A 19,868-nucleotide genomic window follows, 5' to 3' on the forward strand; every position below is an offset into this window, starting at 1 on the left:
AGTCACTTTGTAAGAGAGAAGGAAGTGTGTGTGTGTGTGTGTGTGTGTGTGTGTGTGTGTGTGTGTGTGTGTGTGTGTGTGTGTGTGTGTGTTAGTGTGGTGACCTCATCACTGCCAAACTGTATCGTGTATGCTAACATGCCTCATTAAAAATGTGACAGCTACTGCTCTGTGATTAATCACGGAGTGCAGCGGCTGAGGAGAATTAAGGGGATAAAAACGTTTAGCTTTCTTTAGACGTTAAGGGGAGATCCTGTTGAAGGAAACTGGTATTCTTCAAACCATAATCACGACTGAATGGACTGTATATACAGGTAACTAGACTTCCTGTGTACGGTTATTTGTACCAATGTATGTCTAATAGAATATTACAGTAAAGTGGTAATCCCAAAACGTACTTTAACTTGTGTTGTGATGCAGAGTTACCTGTTTTATTTGAGTCTTTACATTTCTAAATGTTTGGAACAATCAAATGTGGAGATGAGTCTGCATCGACAGTCTAATTTATGTCAATTCATTTTAAACATGGAGGGAAAAAACAATACTATTTCAATCAATAATCTCTGTTCTATTTTAATAGCTGCTTGCCTTTGAAAAGATCATACGAAGAGTAGATCCTGAGCGACGTTGGGATATCTGTGACCGATTCAGAGATGGAGGGACTCATATCTGTTATCAAGTGCATCTTTGAGCTGCGTTTACAATGTTGCTTTTCTGCCTTGTTAGTGCGACATTTTGTACATATGACTCTTTTATTCCTCAGAAGACTGCGTTAGTCTCTCTTTAGCCATGTTTAACACATTAATGTTTAATGTTTTCTAGTGTGCGATGCTCTGTTACTTGTGCTGCAGATAGCACCAGGTGGAATCTCACTCTACGAGACAGACAACAGGCATTGTTTTCTGCATTTAAACTTCTGCATTTTCAATCAGATACACAGACACTGATTTATCTCTAAAGGTTCATACGTATTAGTCAATTCTATTCATTTATTTCTATTTAAGAAACTATGGCGTCACCTCATTAAATTTGAAGACAATCACATTTTTCTGTAATGTGCCATATGGCTTTTGCATGCTAGCTACTTGTCAGTTAATTCCTATCATGTCTACATACAGGAACGCTAATCTTGGATTAAAGTTGCAACTTCTCCAATGTAGAGAAAAAAGAAAGGTAAGACTATGAAATCACTTATACTGTCCTATGGAGTATTTCAATCATTACTGGGTCCATCCTTACACTATAAGTATTCTTCAAACGCTCAAAGGCTTCCAGGCAGTTCTGCTGTTTTATGGTGAAAAAAAACTGGAAACTCCTCACTCATTTAAAATCTCCCATAAAAAGTAGAAATTGAATGTTTGGGTCTTATTTGATGTGTGGTGCAGCCTTGAGCTTCATGTGAGGTTACAGACCAACAGCTGACTGTTTACAGAGCTTCTCACCTACCACGGCGGCACCTAAACCAGACAGAGCTGTGGCTGAAAGCTCCGCTCTTTAAATGTGCAGAAAATCTAAATCGCACCTCTCACTGACTCGCGTAAAAAAAGACATGAATGGACCCGAGTGTGTCCAAGCCACGAAGAGAGTAAGGAAGCCAAGCTTGGAGGTTTTCCTGTTTCTCAACAAGCCGCAGAAGCCAAAGATATGTTTACCTGGTTTACAGAGGACAACCGAGAGAGGAAAAGAGCCAGGAACACATCAGTGCCAATTTAATCTACTCTGTGTGTCTGTGAATTCATGATGTATACGGCCATGCAAACGTAAACGTTTAAAAGAAGTGAAAAGAAAGCTAACACCTGGTAAAGTGGAATACTTTGTGGTTAAGTGAGCTTTCACTAGCTTTCGTCTGACGGTTTTCTGGGAGGAGAGGTGTGTAAATAAACACAAAGCCCTTCTGTGTTGTCTGAAAACTGAAGAGTGAAAGTGAACAGCTAAACGTTACCTGTTCCTGAGGGATGACACTGAAACATATCCATGAAGAAACATCTAGTGCTTACTTTCAACAATTCTTCAGGACACATAAAGCTTCATACAATCATTCTTGATTCATGGCATCTAATGGAAAGTCATGTCGTATCATTCATGTACAATCCTGCAGATGTCTGTACTGACCCATATCAGCAAACTTTTTGTTTGACCATTTCCCTTCATCGAACTTTACTTGTTAAAAGTCAAAAAGAAACACAACTTCAGTCAACATTGGAAAGATTTCTCACAGAGCGATGCATCTTTTCATTCAAATAATTGCAGTAAAATTATCATTTTCTTTTCATTGGATGTTGGATTCTGGCAACCTCTCCCTCAGCATTAGATTAGCTCTCAGACTCTGAAGCCTCACCGAGGATTCGAGGTTAAAGAGTCAACACATGAACTTTATTTGTCCCGTAAAGTGAGTAATTTGTCCTGGGCTCTTCACTCATGCTGCAGCCATAAAAAGGCAAAAAAACATTTTCCTTTGAGGATTCAGCAAAGTCCTTAACTTGGAAGGGAAAACTGCTTTTTTGTGTGCATTTTTTTTGTTTTTTGATTTTTTTTTTTACAAGTTTTAATCAAAGAGTTTGTTTTGGAGAGCAGCAGACATCTTTTGATAATTTAGCTTCAGCACTGTACGATATTAAAAGGATTGACAGACTGCTATGCTGCCGCTCCTATACGATCTTGCAATTAGCTGCTAACATGGGAAAAAAATATAATTTAATAATATATTGCACATTTAAAAATGTAATCAACCCGTCAGTTTGGGCTCCTAAGGACGGATGATTTGAACTGTGAGCTGTTATTCCAGTCAGTACAGAACTCATGTGACTGTAAATTCTGCTATATGGTGTACAACATCAATATTATATACATTAGAGCAATACTAAAGGGCTTCTTGTTGTTGCTTCTGTCACTTTCAGTGACTCCTAACGCTTTAAAAGCTCTTAATACCAAATAAATGTCCATAAAGGTAGAAGAGACACATTCTACATGAATTACACCCTGACAAAGCAGAAACCAACCTGTCCTTCTCCAACACTGTGCGTGTCAATGATGGTGACCACTCCGGGGTTGTTGGGGCTCCGGCGACTGGTGCTGTGTGGCGTTCCCTCCTCGTCTGGAGTGGCTGCTGGCAGGGTGCCCGCCAACTGGGTGACAACTTTCCCCACCATGGTCAGGCCAGTCTTAAGAGTCTGGAGGAACATGGAACAAAGACATGCATTGGTGCTTGAGAATCTTACTCGGACATATAAAATAAACACTTTAAGGTTGGCTAAACAATTCTTAAGACCATGGAGGCGTCGCCAGTGTTTTGATGGATCCTTCATTGAATGACATCTCCACTTCACATCTCACAGCACTTTCATTTGGAGTGTTCTAAGTCTGATTGAAACGAGGAAGCAGAAGCCCAGCCATGCAGAGTGATAGCATTACAAAAGGCTTTGCTGTCCTGATCAGAGTCAGTACTTTGTAGGACCCTATATGACATAGATGGGGGGGCTATAATGGATTTAGGTTTCCAGGCCTTAAGAGCCTTTGAAGGAATTGCAATACCTTGTCTCTGTGGGTGTGTGTGCAGCATGTTCACTCGATGCCTGCTGATAACTTGTAGTGCTGATGACTTGTAGCACTGCAGCCACAGGAGACACCCTGTGTGTGTGTGTGTGTGTGTGTGTGTGTGTGTGTGTGTGTGTGTGTGTGTGTGTGTGTGTGTGCGTGTGTGCATGTGTGTGTGTGTGTGTGTGTGTGTGTGTGTCCGCTTAAGGCCCAGCCAGGGTGTCTGGCTCAAACACACCTCTGTGGCTCGATTGAGGGAAATGGATAGTGCTGCTTAAGTGGAGTCTATCTCACCTACTACACTGTCTTTAGCTAATGGAGTCCAGTGCGTGTGACTGTGTGTCTGTGTGTGTGTAAGCGCCAAAGGGGCCCCGGAGAGCCTAATCAGGCATTCAGACTAGGCGGCCCTGTCAATACAGCGTGGCGCCTCGCGTTTGTTGGGTCTGAGGATCACCCACTGTCTCTTTGCCACTTGGCCCGGCACACTAACAGTGTCTGCTGCCTGCGTGCTCTTGTAGACGCCTGCGTGTTTGTGTGTGTGTGTGTGTGTGTGTGTGCCAGAAGAGCCATCAATTATTAAGTGAGGCGTTTGGCTCCTAATTGATCAACACTAATGTGTTTTCTAATCACTGCAGTTGTGGAGTTCTTAGTGGTAGTCCAAACAGGGGCTATTGATCCGTCGGTGCTGGAGGAGGGGGTTTAGAGGCAGATCATGTCTGATGGATGAAAAACACACACACACACACACACACACACACACACACAGCTGATGTCGCCATCTAAACAAATTACAGCCTAATTTATGTGCATGGTCGTTCTCAGTCGTACACCCTGGGGTGATACGCAGCAGGACTGATGTGAAATGTCCTATAGGAGAGTAAATTCGGAACAGGGAGTCCAATTGGCCAGAGAGGATCCCGCCCCTCTCTCTCTCTCTCTCTTTTATCCGTATTATAAACAAAAGCCATTACATTTTAATGCAGACCCCCTTTTGTGTTCCCTTGTCTCTGGACGTCAGCACTAAGAGCCAGCGTGTCGCGCCACAAGCCAGGGGAGATACCTTGTCATCCATATTGAGATATATGGTCCTAAATGAGGAGACGGCGTGCTCCCAGACAGCATGTCTGCCTATCAGTACCCCCCTGCCATTATCTGCTAACCTGTTAGCAACACAGCGCTCTTTTTGATGGATACCAACATTGGCCTGCTAATGAGACTTCTCTCACACTGGCTGTTAGCACTCCCGATGTAAAAGAGGCGAGATACTCTTACTCTTTATAAATCAATTAGCACTTGCTCTGGGACCTAATGGAGGAAACAGACAAGAAACATATGAGGCAAGATGGCATGTGCTGGCAAGCAGTTACATGAAGCAGGAATGAATTTAGACGTTGTATCAAAGGGAGCTTTTGGCTGTTACCGAAACATCTTAGAGTCCCTCCCCTACAGAGACGAGTGAAACAAAACCACTAAAGAGAAATGGTGGATTAAAGTGGGGAAAAATCAGATAGGCAGGTTGATGAAGTGTCTCATAAGCTCAGGCCGAGTCAGCCGGGCGGGCCAGGTGGATACAATGTCAGCACATTTACAGATGGTGTACAGGCGGAGCTGGAAGCACTTTATTATGTGCTGTTTTATCTGTGTAAAAGGCCTTCAGACAGACCAAAAGACTTTTGGACAGATTAGAGCCACAGCCCAAACATGAGACCTCATTTTCTTTCTTTTTTTTCAGTTTTAAGCAAGTATTTTTTTTTGTGTGTGTGTGTGTGTGTGTGTGTGTGAGTGAACTAACGACAGTGAGATGTGACTGAGAACATAACATTCAAAAATAGAAAGACTGAAAAAAATAAAAAGAACTGTGCTCTTTGGTGTTGTACATCTCTCCACATTTTTATTAGCGTGAGATCAGGTTAAAGAAAAGACATGGAAGAGTTTTTTGTCACAAGCTTGGACACCAGTGTGTGCTGCAGCTTAAGGAGAATAAGCCACCACACTCCTTTAACAAAGACTATAAGGTATTTCCTGGGAGAAGTTTGACAACCACTGTTGTAATGTTTTGGGGGTTTTTTTATGTTGTTCTGGAGGGACTTGTTCCCAATTAAAGTCCTGTAAAAGACCAAAGTAGGAAATATGGGACATACAGCTGAAGGTATTGTTATAGTAGTCGAATATGGTCTTGGTCTCAAGACCGGTCTGGAGACCTTTTGAAGGTATGGAAATAAAGGTATTTTTTTACTCGGTCTTGTCTCTGTCGAGATTGTGATTAGGAGGAAAACGACTCTTTCTAAAACAACAAATAACTTCACCTCACTCTTTATTTGATTTGTACCTGCTGGTTATGGTCGCAACCTTCCCGCTGTTACTGTTGCCCCCTGCACACAAGATTTGTTTGTTTTCTATTATACGATGTATGGTCTTGTCTCAGACCCACCCTCCACTGGTCTTGGACTTGATTCGGTCTCGATCTTGGTTATGTTAATGTCTTGGTCTAGGAACACTCTGGTCTCGGTTAGTGTAGCCTTGACTACAACACTAGCTGAAGTTGTGCCGTTGGGGCATTTGTCTGATTTGGAATGATCCAGTGTCCCCTCAGTTGCTCTGACCATTGATGAATGTGGCTTTTTGTGGGACAGCTACTCCTCAGTGTGACACTAGAAATAAAGTCGCTCTCATTTGAGTAAAATGTTAACTGCTCAACGATTAGTCAAACCGTTGAGTCGCTGTCAGGAAAAGTCCCTTTCACTGATAAGAAGATGCTCTCTTTAAAGTAATAAATCATTACTGACGTATTCACTGCTATTCATTATTTTAAGGCTGTTTGACAACCAAACACACACAAATAATGATTTGATGATGGTTTATGAGCCACCATTTGAATGTAAAGTTTAAATAAAAGACATCTTTTTGTCTTCTTGATCTTTACTTCTCTTCTGTAGAGCACAGGTCACAAACTGTCTACATATGTTTACGGTCATTATTCAACATTTTTCTATACCCTTTGATAGAAAATAGAAAAAAAAAACTTACAAATAAGGACACTAAATGGAAAAAATATTGTTTAAATATATTCTAAGGTTTTATTAGATTGTATTAACAGTGCTAGATATCTTAGTGTAATGCCGGTCTTAACTTTTATAAAGATAACTATTATTAAAATGTTGCACCTTTAAGTTATTGATATTGATATTGAGTCCTTAAATATAAAAACAAATAAAGAAATAGAAAGGATGACTCGCAGACATAGGAAGGATGGAAGAAAGGAAGGAAGGAAGGAAAGAAGGAAGAAAGAAAAGAGGGCAAGCAAAGCAAAGCAAATAAGAAAAAGTTAGGAAAGAGAGACAGAAAAAGCAAAAGAAAGAGAAGTGTGTGTGTGTGTGTGTGTGTGTGTGTGTGTGTGTGTGTGTGTGTGTGTGTGTGTGTGTGTGTGTGTGTGCGTGTGTTTCCACGTACTTTGGCAGCATTGATCACTGTAGCTGTATAGGACTGCGCATTGTCACCACAAGCTCCTCCACGAGACTGGTGACATCTGATCAACTGTAAAACATAAAGATGAACTGATAAATCCATAAAGACACAAAGTCTGGGTCAACAGAGGATGTATTTAAAAAAAAAAAAAAAGAAATTGTGGGAAATTAACTGAGATTTCAGATACCCAGGCGCCTCGTCTCTTCAGTCTTTGGAGGAAATTAGTTTTACTTTAAAAGAAGCATTACAAAACCAAGCAGCCAATCGGCTCTGTGATTTAATTTTAAATACAACATCACTTGAATGGCTCCGTCCCAGTATTACTCCTACAGCTAAAAAAATAGATTTAGTGGTTTCTGGAAATCCTCAGCCAGTCACACAAACATTGGTCCCATCTGTCAATTACTTGAGTGGGCCAGCACCAAAAACATGATTGTGCATTAAATGTATTGCAAAACATTCTGGGGTTTTTTTGTGGTAAATACTTAACAATCCCATTAAACAGAGGAGAAGAGAAAACTCTGGTGCATCTGTTGATTGTCAAAATGTTATCATCTCTGCCGGACTCTTCTAGGAATGAGTTGTTTATCCAGACAGATTAAAGAGGCAGAAAATAGATAAATGCATTTTTTGGATTGTAAATATGTCGCTTTTCTGATAAGGCACTTCTGCAATGGAAAAGTGTGTGTGTGTGTGTATGTGTGTGTGTGTGTGTGTGTGTGTGGAGTACCTTATTCTCAGCATAGGCCAGCCAGCGGCTTCCCAGAGCGATTGGATTGAGGCTGGGGCCGGGGCACGGATAGCAGCCTGAAAGGACACAGAGGTTGGTCACGCTAACCTGCTTTAATTATATTAATTAAAATGAAAGCAGCAAAAAGAATTGAACGACCCTGAAACATGCAGGTCAGGATGAGTTTCATCAAAAGTGTCATAACTGGGGACCCTTATTTTATGTCAATTTTAAAGGCTTTTTGCCTTTAATGCCTTTAAAAAAGAACAGTAAAGTGAGACAGAAATCAAGAGAGCGAGAGAGAGAGAGAGAGAGGGGGCGAGAGAGAGAGAGAGGTCAAGATATAGGTGAAAGGAGCCACAGGTCGGCTTGAACCCTGGATTCCCATTGGAGGACTTTACAAAGGAGTTTCATGTCACTTCCTGTTGCCACTAGTTGAAAAAAAAAAAAAAAAAAACACTTCAAAGAATGATTTTTTATTATTTATAAATCAAGCTTGACATACAAAAAGCACACTGGAGTAAAATAAAAAGTCAAAGAGCAGACTTTCTGCAGGGCTTTTTTTAACATTGTTTTGACCTTAAAAATGTTATAAATTGTATATAAACCCAATTTCACATTTGCATTTTTATAAAAATTTTAAAAAAAATCGGAAAAAACAAAAGACGCAAAGAAAGAGTGAAAGTGAAGTAAAAAAGAAAATAGTGAAAAAATTGGAAAAGGAGGAAAAGTGTGATAAATAAAGAGCAAGAGAAAGGAAGAAAGACAAAAACAAAAGAAGTGAAAAAAGAGAGAAAGACCGAAAAAAGCAAAAGAAAGAGCAAAAAAAAAAAAAAGGAGAGAGAAAAAAAGAAAGAACATATTTATTTCTCCTGTAACATCAGAAACCCAAATGAAAAAAAACACACAACACAGATTTCCATAAGTGCGGTCTCTGAGGAGCGTCTCAAACTATCTTAAAGCATTAATGTGTTTGTGGGGAGCCTCTCGTTTGGGAAGATAAATGGGAGTGTAATGAGGGTGACGTGTCTGTGCGTTTGTGTGTGCGCTCACTATGACCTCATGGAGACTGTGGTACCCAATAAATTGAGGAAGGCTCCTCTGATGATTGACCAGCACAATAATCCCTGTGGGGGATACACACCGAAGAGCACACACAACGACAAAACTGCTGGGCCAGAGCAGAAATAAAAATGGAAACCAATAATCCTACAAAGCATAAAAAGGCTGTGCTTTCACAAACAGATGCATATTAAAAAGAGTGTTTGTTTGTCCCCCGCCCAGAGCAAATGTGGCAGACAACAAACACATGACTAACCAGACCTGAGCGCTAACTCTGGACCAACACTTTCTACATTTCAACCATTTCTAACGTCACACTTTTACATAGACACAAAATTCGAAATGTTAAAGAGAATTAGGTTTGTTGCATTCAGACTAAACACTACGTTTGAAAGCAGGTGTCAAGCTACGGACGGAGTTCATCGTACCCCGGGTCTCTTAACCTGGCTTCACTCAGCCTGTATATATACTGTGTGATCAGACATGAAGGAAACATGCTGTGTTGAAGTGCAACAACACAGCAGCCAGTATGTCCTCCTAACTTTTGAAGCTGATCTTAAATGGTCAGGATTTGTTTGGACCAGAGAAGGTAGGCGGTTTCAAATCATCCTCGAAAAGCTTGTGATTGTAGCCGAGCTAAAAAGCCTCTGCATGTTTCTAATAAGCTCCAGCAGCAGAAAGCTGCTCAAACTAGGATCAATGTTGGAGATGCTTTTAAGTAATGGAGAGAGGTTAGAACGCAGAAAGCTTTACAGACCCATGCAGAGCTAGCTTAACACCGACATTAACCCTGTTAAATGCTACATGACAGAGTTTCATATTGCTCCTTTAACACTTTAACTTGGTAGCTCCTTCACATGCTTTAGTCTCCGTCATGAAATCAAACCAAACATGGATTTAAACAAGATAAGTCTTTTCTTCTGTACTTTTTATTGTCCACCAAAAGGACGATGAATGCTTAAAAAAAGATTCTCTATCTGCACTTCATGTCTCATATCATTTCAGACAAGCTGATTATGTGATTATTTGTAATGTTGTACTATGTTTTCAGGGAGACTACAGTTGAAAAATACTCAAAATATTGTTTTTTTTCCCACGCTTTTCAAATTCTGGAGCTTCCTTCCTGACTTTGAAACCTCGTCCAGTTGTTGTCCGGTGTCTTTCAACATGAAAAAGATGGATACTGTTTTAAAGATCTGTAAATGCAAACAGATGCACAGTGACAGTCACGATGTTTCCATAGTGCAAAAACATACAAGCAACAAAAGGCTGAAGCAATAATGAACACAGACGCATCACGGAGCTGATGGAAGTGTGTGGAGGTGTAGCGGAAATGACTGGCTGACAATAATTTAGTGTACAGCGCGCAGAGGAGGTGGAGACAGTAATTTAGTGTGCAGTGTTGGGAAGAGGAGGCTGGTGGGGACGGGGACGGGGGGGACGGGGGGGACTTTGAGGTAAGCCACAAGGGCTGCTGGTAACGGCAGAGAAGCCTTTTGTGCCTCTCCAAGGCCGAGGGGAGCCCAGGCAGTGAGATAACATGTGTTAGACATCTTGGGTGGAGTGTGTGTGTGTGTGTGTGTGTGCGTGTGTGTGTGTGTGTGTGTGCGTGCGTGTGTGTGTGTGTGTGTGTGTGTGTGTGTGTGTGTGTGTGTGTGTGGGGGGGGGGGGGGGAGTGTGGAGAGGAAACCGACATAAAGGGAGGAATCAAAGGAACAAAAAGCAGTGCTGGAGTTTTAAAGGCCTCGAAGTCGAATACTAGCTTTGCACTTCGTGTCCTAACGTTCTAAAGAGAATTTACTGTTCATTAGGCTCCTCATTAAAAACATCCAGAACCACTCAGCTAGGAAATAGAATAGGTATCGTGTTAGAACCTTCTAGTAATGTTTAGAAATTCATCTTTTTCTCTGATGATCTGCACAGCACTCGTTCCTTGGCCACAGATAGAGATCTAATACGGATGAAAAAAGGACAAATGGTTGGCAGTATACTTGGGCGGCTGCATATTTACTTTGCGGGCCCGCCCAGGTGTCGTCTGTGTGTGAGGAACACCTCATTGTAAGAGGTTGTAGTCCAAAAGTGATGCCACTAATATAGATTAGAGACAGAGGAAATATTAGCATCTATCTAACAGACGCAGACTCACAGTCTGTTTTGCTCCGTGATGACTGAGTTCAGACTCGCAGCATACGCCACTTGAATGCAATGAAAGAACATAAACATGGAACGAGCTTTAAGTGCTCGTAAAAACATGACATGTCCACTTTCACATCTGTGGGGAGGAAACGGACACGCAACAGTAGAACGGTTCATCTGAAAAGCCGCGCTGCACACATGACACTACCTTCAGTTTACTGCTTTGAAGGCCCAAACAACAGTGTGCAGAAGGCCCCTGCATTCAGAGACGATTAATAACTATTGAACATGTTTGTCTTCCTGTGCAGCAGACACTGATAGGAAAGGCCGGCAGACAAAGAGGAGACACATTAAAGCCGGCCAGTAAGGTCAGTTTACTCCAGTCAATGACTTAAGTGGACAGCTATGGCCTTGTAATACGGTCTGGCCTTTCTTTGAGCTGCTCATGGCAGGTACAGTCAGGAGGATGCAGGAGCTGTGTTGTAAACAGTTTGAATGTTGAGGCCTCACATCGAGCTTTCATAAAAGCAGTTTACAAAGCCTGAGAGCTGCAGAATTCAAACCAACAACCTGCTCTCTGTTTGTTTGGCTCGTCTCCACCGAAGGCAAAAAATGCTCTTCATGTTTGGCAAGATCTTTCTTCTTCTCCTGTCCTTTCTTTTTTTTTTCTTTTATGTTTTGTTCTTCTTGTTTCTAGGTAGTTGTCTGTAGTTACCCTATTCATGTATGATCATTTGTTAATGAGATATTGATTCTGTTTCTGTTTCTTTTGATGCCTTCTGATATTCAAAATAGATAAAGACCAAACTTGTTTTCACTGAAACAAACAAAAAAAGAAATCAATTAAAAACACAGTGTGAGTCGTTTCATCTACAATTATTCAACTTTCCAAAATGTCAGGTGACTTTATGTTATTTTTTATTTTTATTGAATGTATATTTTTCACTGTCTGTTTCATATCAGACTAATTCACTAAGTCAGTGGTTCCCACAAAAGGGGTCGGCCCGCTTAAAATTGTATATCCTATCCGTTATTGTAAATACAGATACACTAAATAGTTCCATTTCAGTCTTTGTCTGCATGCTGCACATGAGTTTTGAGAGCTGAATTTCTTGCCTGTTGGCGTACGGTTCCTGAATTATACGTGAAATAAAACTATGTTAAAAATGAGGAGCAACAGTGATCTTTTTCTGCAACAAAGTAAAACCTCCACCCTTTTCATGAACAAAAAATGCTGTTCAGATAATAAAAAGGATTCTCCCTCCTGAGTGATGAAAACAATGGGCTAAAAAACTGTTATTGGTCACAGAGGAAGCTTGTCACAATGTGTGTCATTAATAACTTACTAGTAACAAAGAACTTCTTGGTGAAGGTGCAGCTGTCAAACGCTGCGATCTTCTCTTGTAGGCTCACAGCCAGGATACTTGGAAACAGGGAGGAGAAGGAAAATTAACACGTGATGTATCCGAGTATTCTTTGGGAGATGACTTGCTTCAGAAGACTTACTGTTTGTTGCAGTGGAGGTCATAGATGGGCGTCTTGAACTGAATTGATTTAACCATTTCTCCTGTCCTGAGTGAGTACAGGTCAGCACAACAGTAAGGCGGGCTCGTCCTGCAAAGAGAACAAATACATCAAGTCTCCCCGTCGTACTTCAGGGAAAGATGCAGACACGAAAAACTATATCTGAAAAATACAATTCTTAATAAGGAAGTTCTCATCGTTTGAGAGCAATGTAACACCCTGTTTAAGTTTAACCCTTACAGCGCTGCAAAAGTAATAATCACCTTTCAAAGCAGAGTATACACAGAAAATCAGGAGCAGTCAAATTTCTGCTTTGACCATCGCCTGAATGCTTCTCTCTGAAATCCTTAGAGAAATCATTCAGTATTTGTTTCCACCATGTCCCACTGTGGGTCCTCATGGTGAAAGTGAGGGGCAAAAGGGGAAAAGCTTTGTCATGCAACACATTTATAAGAAGCCTTTCTATCAACACAGCAAAGAAGAGGGTTTCATGAGGGAGCTTATCCAACAGCAGGCAGCGGCTGCTGGTAAAAGGAAAATGTAGACATAAATCTTAATCAAGCCCCGTCCCCTGTGCCCCTTCCCCTCGCTCGGAGAGGAAAGCTTCCACTCGCCCTTTATTCTTCGTCACCCCTGGCGAGGCCCGTGGTGCCGCGTTGGCTGAGGATACAGGGGTGAGATGCAGTGTTAGTTTTGTTTCCTGAGCCACAGGAATAAATGCTTTCAACAGTCTATTAGGTCTGCTTGTGTGCATGGAGTGCAGCTTCATCAGTGTCAGTCTGGACGGTTTGTAGACACAGGAGGCACTGGCCAGATCTTAACGTTTACAAGGAAGGTCAATGTATGCTTAATAGTGCCTGTAAACATGATGACTCAGAATTATGGATGATAAATGAAGTGCGTAAAAAATTCAAAAGGAGCACATTGTTCATTGTATTAGAACAAAAAAACACCTGCATGCATGCAAGCAGTGGACGAATTGAGAATTTGAAGGTTGAAAGGGCGGATCAGAAATCCCCTTCCTCCAGACAAGAGCAAGGGCCAGTCACAATAAGGAACTTTCTAAATGTAACAGCAGCAAGCTACTGCCAAGTCAACAAGTTAATTCTGTGTATCATTCAGATGGGAAGACTTTATTCACAATCCATCGAAACACAGATGACAGCGGCCATGTTGAATCTTCCCCCTCAATGACTCAATGTTCTTTTAATAGACTCGACTGTGTCATGGCCGGTTTGTGTGTCCTGTCATTAGTGATAATCCTTTTTTTTTTTTTACTCATGGTGGAAAGAGATCTCATTCTCCCACTTAAACTCTCAAACATGCACTCACAAAACACAAATAAGCCATTTCATGATATCCAACAAGAACAGAGTAGGGCTGCAACGCTTACAACAAAAATAATGAAAAGAAATCCCCTATAAGACAAATGACACTGTCACTTTTGATCAGTCATTGGTGATTGTCATTGCTCGTGTTTTTATGCCGTGCACAGACGTGATGTGTTTTTTCCAAATCTGGGGGGTGTGAACCATCTGGCATCCTTACTAACACTGCTGAGACTAGCCTATGCAAAACAGCATGAATCAGGAGGTAAAACTCTGGCTCTTTCATCAAAACGTCAACCTTCTAACTTTTTAATGCAAGTAGCGCTGCAGTCCACTGCAGTAGTTCTATTAAAAAGAAAAGGGAGTTTACGTTTTTCACACATCACTTTTGTCAGTCAAAACGCACCCAACAAAAAGTGTTCCAATGGAGGAAGCCAGTGATAGAGAAACCAGCCTGTCTTTCCAGAGTTTTCTTCCCCTTCCTTTCACCCCTCTTCAGTCCATGTTTCCATGGTGTCTTGACATGTTCTTTGTGTATTTGGGAAGTGTTTTCCATGTCTTAGAAGCCTAGTCGATATTTGAATTTGACAGCTAATAGCAAACAGTGTTAGCGTCTTTAGAACTCCGCCTGTGGAAAATGTTGCTGTATGTGTTGGCTAATTGCTAGCCTTAGTGGGTAAAGCCTGAACCGAAACTGGTTGATAATGTTACCCCAAATTATTTTAACTCGTCTTCATAAAATCTATGAAGTGTTGATAAAGACATTAACAGTTGAACCCAAGTCCGGCCCTTTTTAGCTCTGGTGTCAATATGATTTCCGGAGCTTTTGGAGCCAGGATCAGGGGCAACTCACATTGGCTTCATCCCTGTAAACATGAGATTCTGCTACTTTAAGTCAAAGCAGGACTATTTGATACACAAACCGGACCAAATCCACCCGGGATAAAGCCTTTACCTTTTATTACAAATACAGAAAGTTAACATCAGAGGCAGCTCTCTGACACACAATCTATTTTTCTTAATCCCGACAGAGGCAGGAAAAACTGCAACAACAATATCCCCATGACCATCTTGAAGACGGATATGTGCACAAAAACCTTTGGGAGTGAGTGTTCTGCATGTTCATGTACGGTACACACTCACATTTTGCAGTACAGATACACACAAGTGTTGTAATTATACGTCTCTCAAGCCAGCAGCTGGACAGCTTCGGCGCCATGTGAGCCTTTAGATCTCTTAGCCCAGGCCCAGAATTATAATATTGTCCAAGGACTGCAAAATGTACTTAGGTCTTGTGTGTGTGTGTGTGTGTGTGTGTGTGTGTGTGTGTGTGTGTGTGTGTGTGTGTGTGTGTGTGTGTGTGTGTGTGTGTGTGTGTGTGTGTGTGTGTGTGTGTGTGTGTGTGTGTGTGTGTGTGTGAGACTGTTAAATGTTTGTGTGTGATTATGTTCCCGCCTCCAGCCCAAGTGGAAGCTTGCTGCAGAAGATTAAATAGGTGCGACAAAAAAGTTCTGAAGAATCCTTGATTCGTTTTACCGTCCTGATGGGAAACAAACATTTCAAAGGTCTTCACAGTGCAAGCGAGACTACCATTACTGATCGGGACTACAGGCATTAAGATTTATACTAAAATTTTACCCGAAGATAATTTACTTTTAGGCGGCTGCATCATCGATTTCGGCATTATCAGAGTCCGATCAATCCAATTCAAAGCTCTATCCCGAAAAATGGGCCTCTGGAATTGATTCAAAGGGACAATGATAACGTGCTTTGATAGAATAAAATGGCATAGGGGTTCAATTGTTTTGCTTTTGCAGTATTTTAACAAATGACCCAGTTCTAATGGAGGCTATGCAGGGTCAGATGTAATAAGATTTCCTGATGCTGGGGACGTCGGGGCGTAGGTTGAAAGCAAGGCTAAATCACAATTATCATTATGGATCATGGCGGGATGTCAGTCCTTGCACATGTTAAGGTGACGCCGAGCACCATTCCCCAGCTCAGTAACAGGCCTATTATGATGGCCCTATTAGATCAATGTGCCAATTACTATTACTCAAAGCGGCCCTTGGGTCTGAAAGGATACAAAATGAGGGAGAAGAAAGAAGGGAGGCTCTGCTCCGACCTTCTTAGATCGCACAAGACGCGACTTCAGAAATTGAGGTGAAAAACAATGGCGGCGCCATAAACAGAAGACAATCTAAGAGAATAACTAAACTTCACTCAAGTTTAGCTTTGTTACCACGACATGTCTCTCACGAGAACTTTTCATTTAAAATGAAACATAACAGATATAGCCTTGGTATTAAACATCATCATATTCTGGGTAAGGCTCGGTCAATGAAGGTAAAGCATTGCTTTGAGCTCAATGTACTGTAGATATCAAAGTGATAATGTTATCCCACAAATGTGCAATTTTTTGGCTTTTTTCTGACTTTCTTTCATGTTAGCATGCTAACATCTCCAAACTAACACTCAACAATCAGTACTTGTCTTCTATCAAATGAACTATCAGCAGAGTCCTCTGCATCATTTCATCTCATTCAGTTTTTGCTTTTGCTATTTCTGTCACAAATGTTTTGGTTTTATCAGATTACTTCGATAGAGCGTGATACTAAAGCCACAAAGGTACAAACGCAGCACAACTTGTAAACCTGCTGATATAATTACAGCCTCAGTCAGATGCTTGAACTCAAGTCATTTCAACAACTTATTTTCAATTCTTAATTGTATTTATTAAAATCCAACAACTTGAATTAAATACAATGGAAATCATTCTAACATGCTGGGACTTTTTACTTCCTGTAGAGTCAGGGGCTCAGTCAAATTTTACATACAGTGAAAAGTTAGACTCGATCCAATTGTCAAGTGTTGGACTTTTCCAACCCTTCATTGCAACGCTGTGAAGCAACGAGAAGGTACATCCGTTGAATCCATCTCTCTGCTTTGGCCCCACAGTAACTCTGGATGTTTGGGTCATTCCCATGTTCCACTGGAGCTGGAAAACCTCCTAACAAAACAATGTTTAATGTGACTTTTACAACCATGTGTGAGTATTAATTTTAGATATGCAACTGTTTACAATGATCATTAAGGCCCATTATGGATGGTGTGTGTCTTATTATTGTGCCATTATCATCAATCTATTCTGTGCACTTCCTCCAATATGAAACATGTTGACATCTGTTATTCTAATTTTCACATCAATGCAGCACTTATTCCATGAACACTTTCCCTCTGGCTGACACAATCTGCACACATCGTTTTTATGTATGTGAACTAAACCAGGGGATCAAAACCACTAGATTTCATGTGGCTGTGGAAAGCATAGATGGAAGCCCAATGAGGAATTAAAAAGCCGGCAAATAAATTCATTTACAAGGAAGGGACGTCACCACATTTCCGACTGGTGCTAAGTTTTACAAGCTCCCCAAATACGAACGACAATTACATGCTGTGGAAATGCTAAACAAATACAACCTCGGTTTGGGAAGTCGAGGCTGGCACTGCTGAAAGGGACAACTCAGTGTTTCAACTGGAGACTGGAAACACCCATCACGCACTTCAAGTTCAGTCTGAAAATTGATGTTTGGCAGGATAGATAAGCCTCTGAAAAAAAGTAGAGTGACAAAAACTGCACTTTTACGAATGGCCACGTGAGGCCAGCTCGAGAGGTAAGACAATCCCCTGACAGTCCATTTTTTAAGAGTCCTTTTAAAAGCAAAAATAAACGTGTAGCGACAGAGTCTGGTACAATAAAGACTTTTAATGTTAAGCTATGTGGCAGTCAAATACAATCCCATTCTGTGCAACAGTGCAAATCCAGGAGTCCATCAACCAATTGTAACATCTCAGTCTTTGTCACAACGTGTGTTGTTTACGTGTTTACGTGGGACGCAATTCGACTCCAGGCTTTAAAATGGTAGTCCACAAAACAGGTGACATCCCAGTGGCTACATCAATTCACAATAAAAGCCTATAGCTTCTACATCTCTAAAAACTGTTAGGGCCTCTTGTCAATCAAGCATTTATAATTCCACAAAATCTTAACAAAAGACATTTTCTTACACCATCATTTCTGTTGTTTGTTGTGTTTCTTGCTCTCCTCTCACTCACATCAAAAATCCAGCCCCATCACCCCCTACATACACAAAGAAGCTGACCACATCAGAGCCTACCGGGGGCCTGGAGGGAGCCGCAGAAATTCCGGCAAGCTGCAGGCATTAGTAGGAGAGTAATTAGGGTAAAAAGTTCAACCACAGCTCCATGTCTGCAGAGCTGCCAGAAATACATTTCCTTCACTGTTTAATGCTGCACGTACAATTTAATGGCTAACATTTTGGAAACACACAGCCCCTGTGAGTGTGTGTGTGTATGTGTATGCATGTGCTTGTTCAGACTCTCAATCATTCTAAGTGTTTATGCTCAAAAGCTCTGCATTAAAGCTAAAAGTGAGCAAACAGAACCAAGAACTCTGACTGTACTGTCTACCAAATGATGCAAACATAAGAGCAGAAGAATCTGAAATATTAGGAAGTGCTCAACAATAAACAGGGTAACAATGAAAATGATTTTGCCATGGGGATTTATGTAAAAGCAGTCAATAAATCGAGCTTATTTCTTCCTCCTTTGACATCAGTGGAGTGGATATTAATATTCATTACCCAAACCAAAGCTTGCATTAGATCCAATTTTGGCCATTTTAGACTTGTGTGCCAATTTTCTGTCCAAGTTAAGTGGAAGCACTTGACACAAGAAACATCTGGTCAGGGAGGAGTTTTTCTTCTGCTTTGACATCCCCGAGCTGCAAGGGGAGAATTGACGACCTAACTTTGCCTTTGAATCGGGATACGAGCTAAAGGACACAGAGACGTCGTGAGTTAAAATGTATGTGTTACAAAACAAAGCAATGATTATTTTATTAGGTGTTAATAATTCTGGTTCTCTAAAGTCATTTCACAGAAGGCTTTACAATCATCTCAGAGGCTAAAGACTCCACCAGGACCAATACCAGTGCCATGACTTAACACCTGAAAAATCTCTGAACAAGAGAACATGTTAGCCAGTGCAGATCAGCAGGACCTCATATTGGATGCTGTCCAGTTTAAAAGCACGCACGCCAAAAAGCCTATACCTTCGCTACAAACAATAAAAGCACAGGTTTTCTTTTTGGGCTAGACCCTGTGTTCGATAACAGATCGATAACAGTGAATATTATCTGAGGAAATGTGAAGTCTCTCCTGCAAGAAACTACTATCATCTTGTTTCCTCTAGCAACTTCTAACTCCTACAAAGACAGTCTGCGATGTCTGTGTGCAATTTGTTTGAAACTACGAGTGAATATTTACTTATTCTCTGCCTATTTTCTTGTTGATTGAACAAGTAAGTGACTGCCCTTGTAAATAGAAATGGTACATTATTTTAGAACATATCTGCCTGTGGCCAGAACAGAGAAGTCTTTAGGTTGTTCCAATCAGGTTAGATGAACTGTAGAGCTCTCATAAATGTTGGCATAGATGGAAGTCCAAAGTCCAGATAAATTTATTTTTCGCATCGTTTGAATTGAGGTCACCTTAAGCAGATTTTCTTACTCTGAAATGCTTCATAAATCTGGAACCACGTGTGCAACTTAACCACACTAGTGCTCCTCTACCTTCATCCAACATCTGAAGAGAATTACATTCATACTCCAATATATACTTAGATCAATGTAAAGGAAAAAAAAAAACCTTTAAAGTGGAGTAAAATAAAATATTAATTGCTTTGACCACCGAGGCCTGGTTTAGAGAACAGGCTTGTGGTAAAGGTTTGAAAAGTCATTACTAATCATTCAGCCTGTCGGTTGTGTTTACACGCACCCACTTCCAGCACTACCGAGTTTAATCGGACTTCCTATTTGAAGGGGGAAAACTGGCGAGGCAGAACACATTTTCGACAGACATAAAACAGACATGCAAGTCAAAATAAACGCTGCGGAGTGAAGCCTGAGCCCCAAAGCTCTCTCTTTGCACTGAAAAGAAAAGTGTGTATGTATGTGTGTGTGTTCCAGAGAGGGGCAAGGAAAAGGGGAAGAGGAAGACCACATTACA

The 19,868-nt window shown here is 41.1% G+C and overlaps 1 protein-coding gene across 4 annotated transcripts in view; it reads right to left on the reverse strand.

Annotated features, from left to right (window-relative positions):
* bcas3 (BCAS3 microtubule associated cell migration factor) overlaps positions 1 to 19,868 on the reverse strand; it is a 289,933-nt gene that overhangs the window by 247,841 nt on the left and 22,224 nt on the right. For all 4 annotated transcript variants that reach the window (XM_079354708.1, XM_079354709.1, XM_079354711.1 and 1 more), the window contains exons 8-12: positions 12,434 to 12,541; positions 12,274 to 12,350; positions 7,730 to 7,806; positions 6,985 to 7,068; positions 3,000 to 3,170 (exon numbers count right to left, since the gene is read on the reverse strand). In XM_079354708.1, coding sequence (XP_079210834.1) covers positions 3,000 to 3,170; positions 6,985 to 7,068; positions 7,730 to 7,806; positions 12,274 to 12,350; positions 12,434 to 12,541 — 517 coding nt within the window. The remainder of the gene's footprint in view (positions 1 to 2,999; positions 3,171 to 6,984; positions 7,069 to 7,729; positions 7,807 to 12,273; positions 12,351 to 12,433; positions 12,542 to 19,868) is intronic.

The sequence above is a fragment of the Symphodus melops genome, assembly GCF_947650265.1.
Source record: "Symphodus melops genome assembly, chromosome: 10".
Lineage (NCBI taxonomy): Eukaryota > Metazoa > Chordata > Actinopteri > Labriformes > Labridae > Symphodus > Symphodus melops.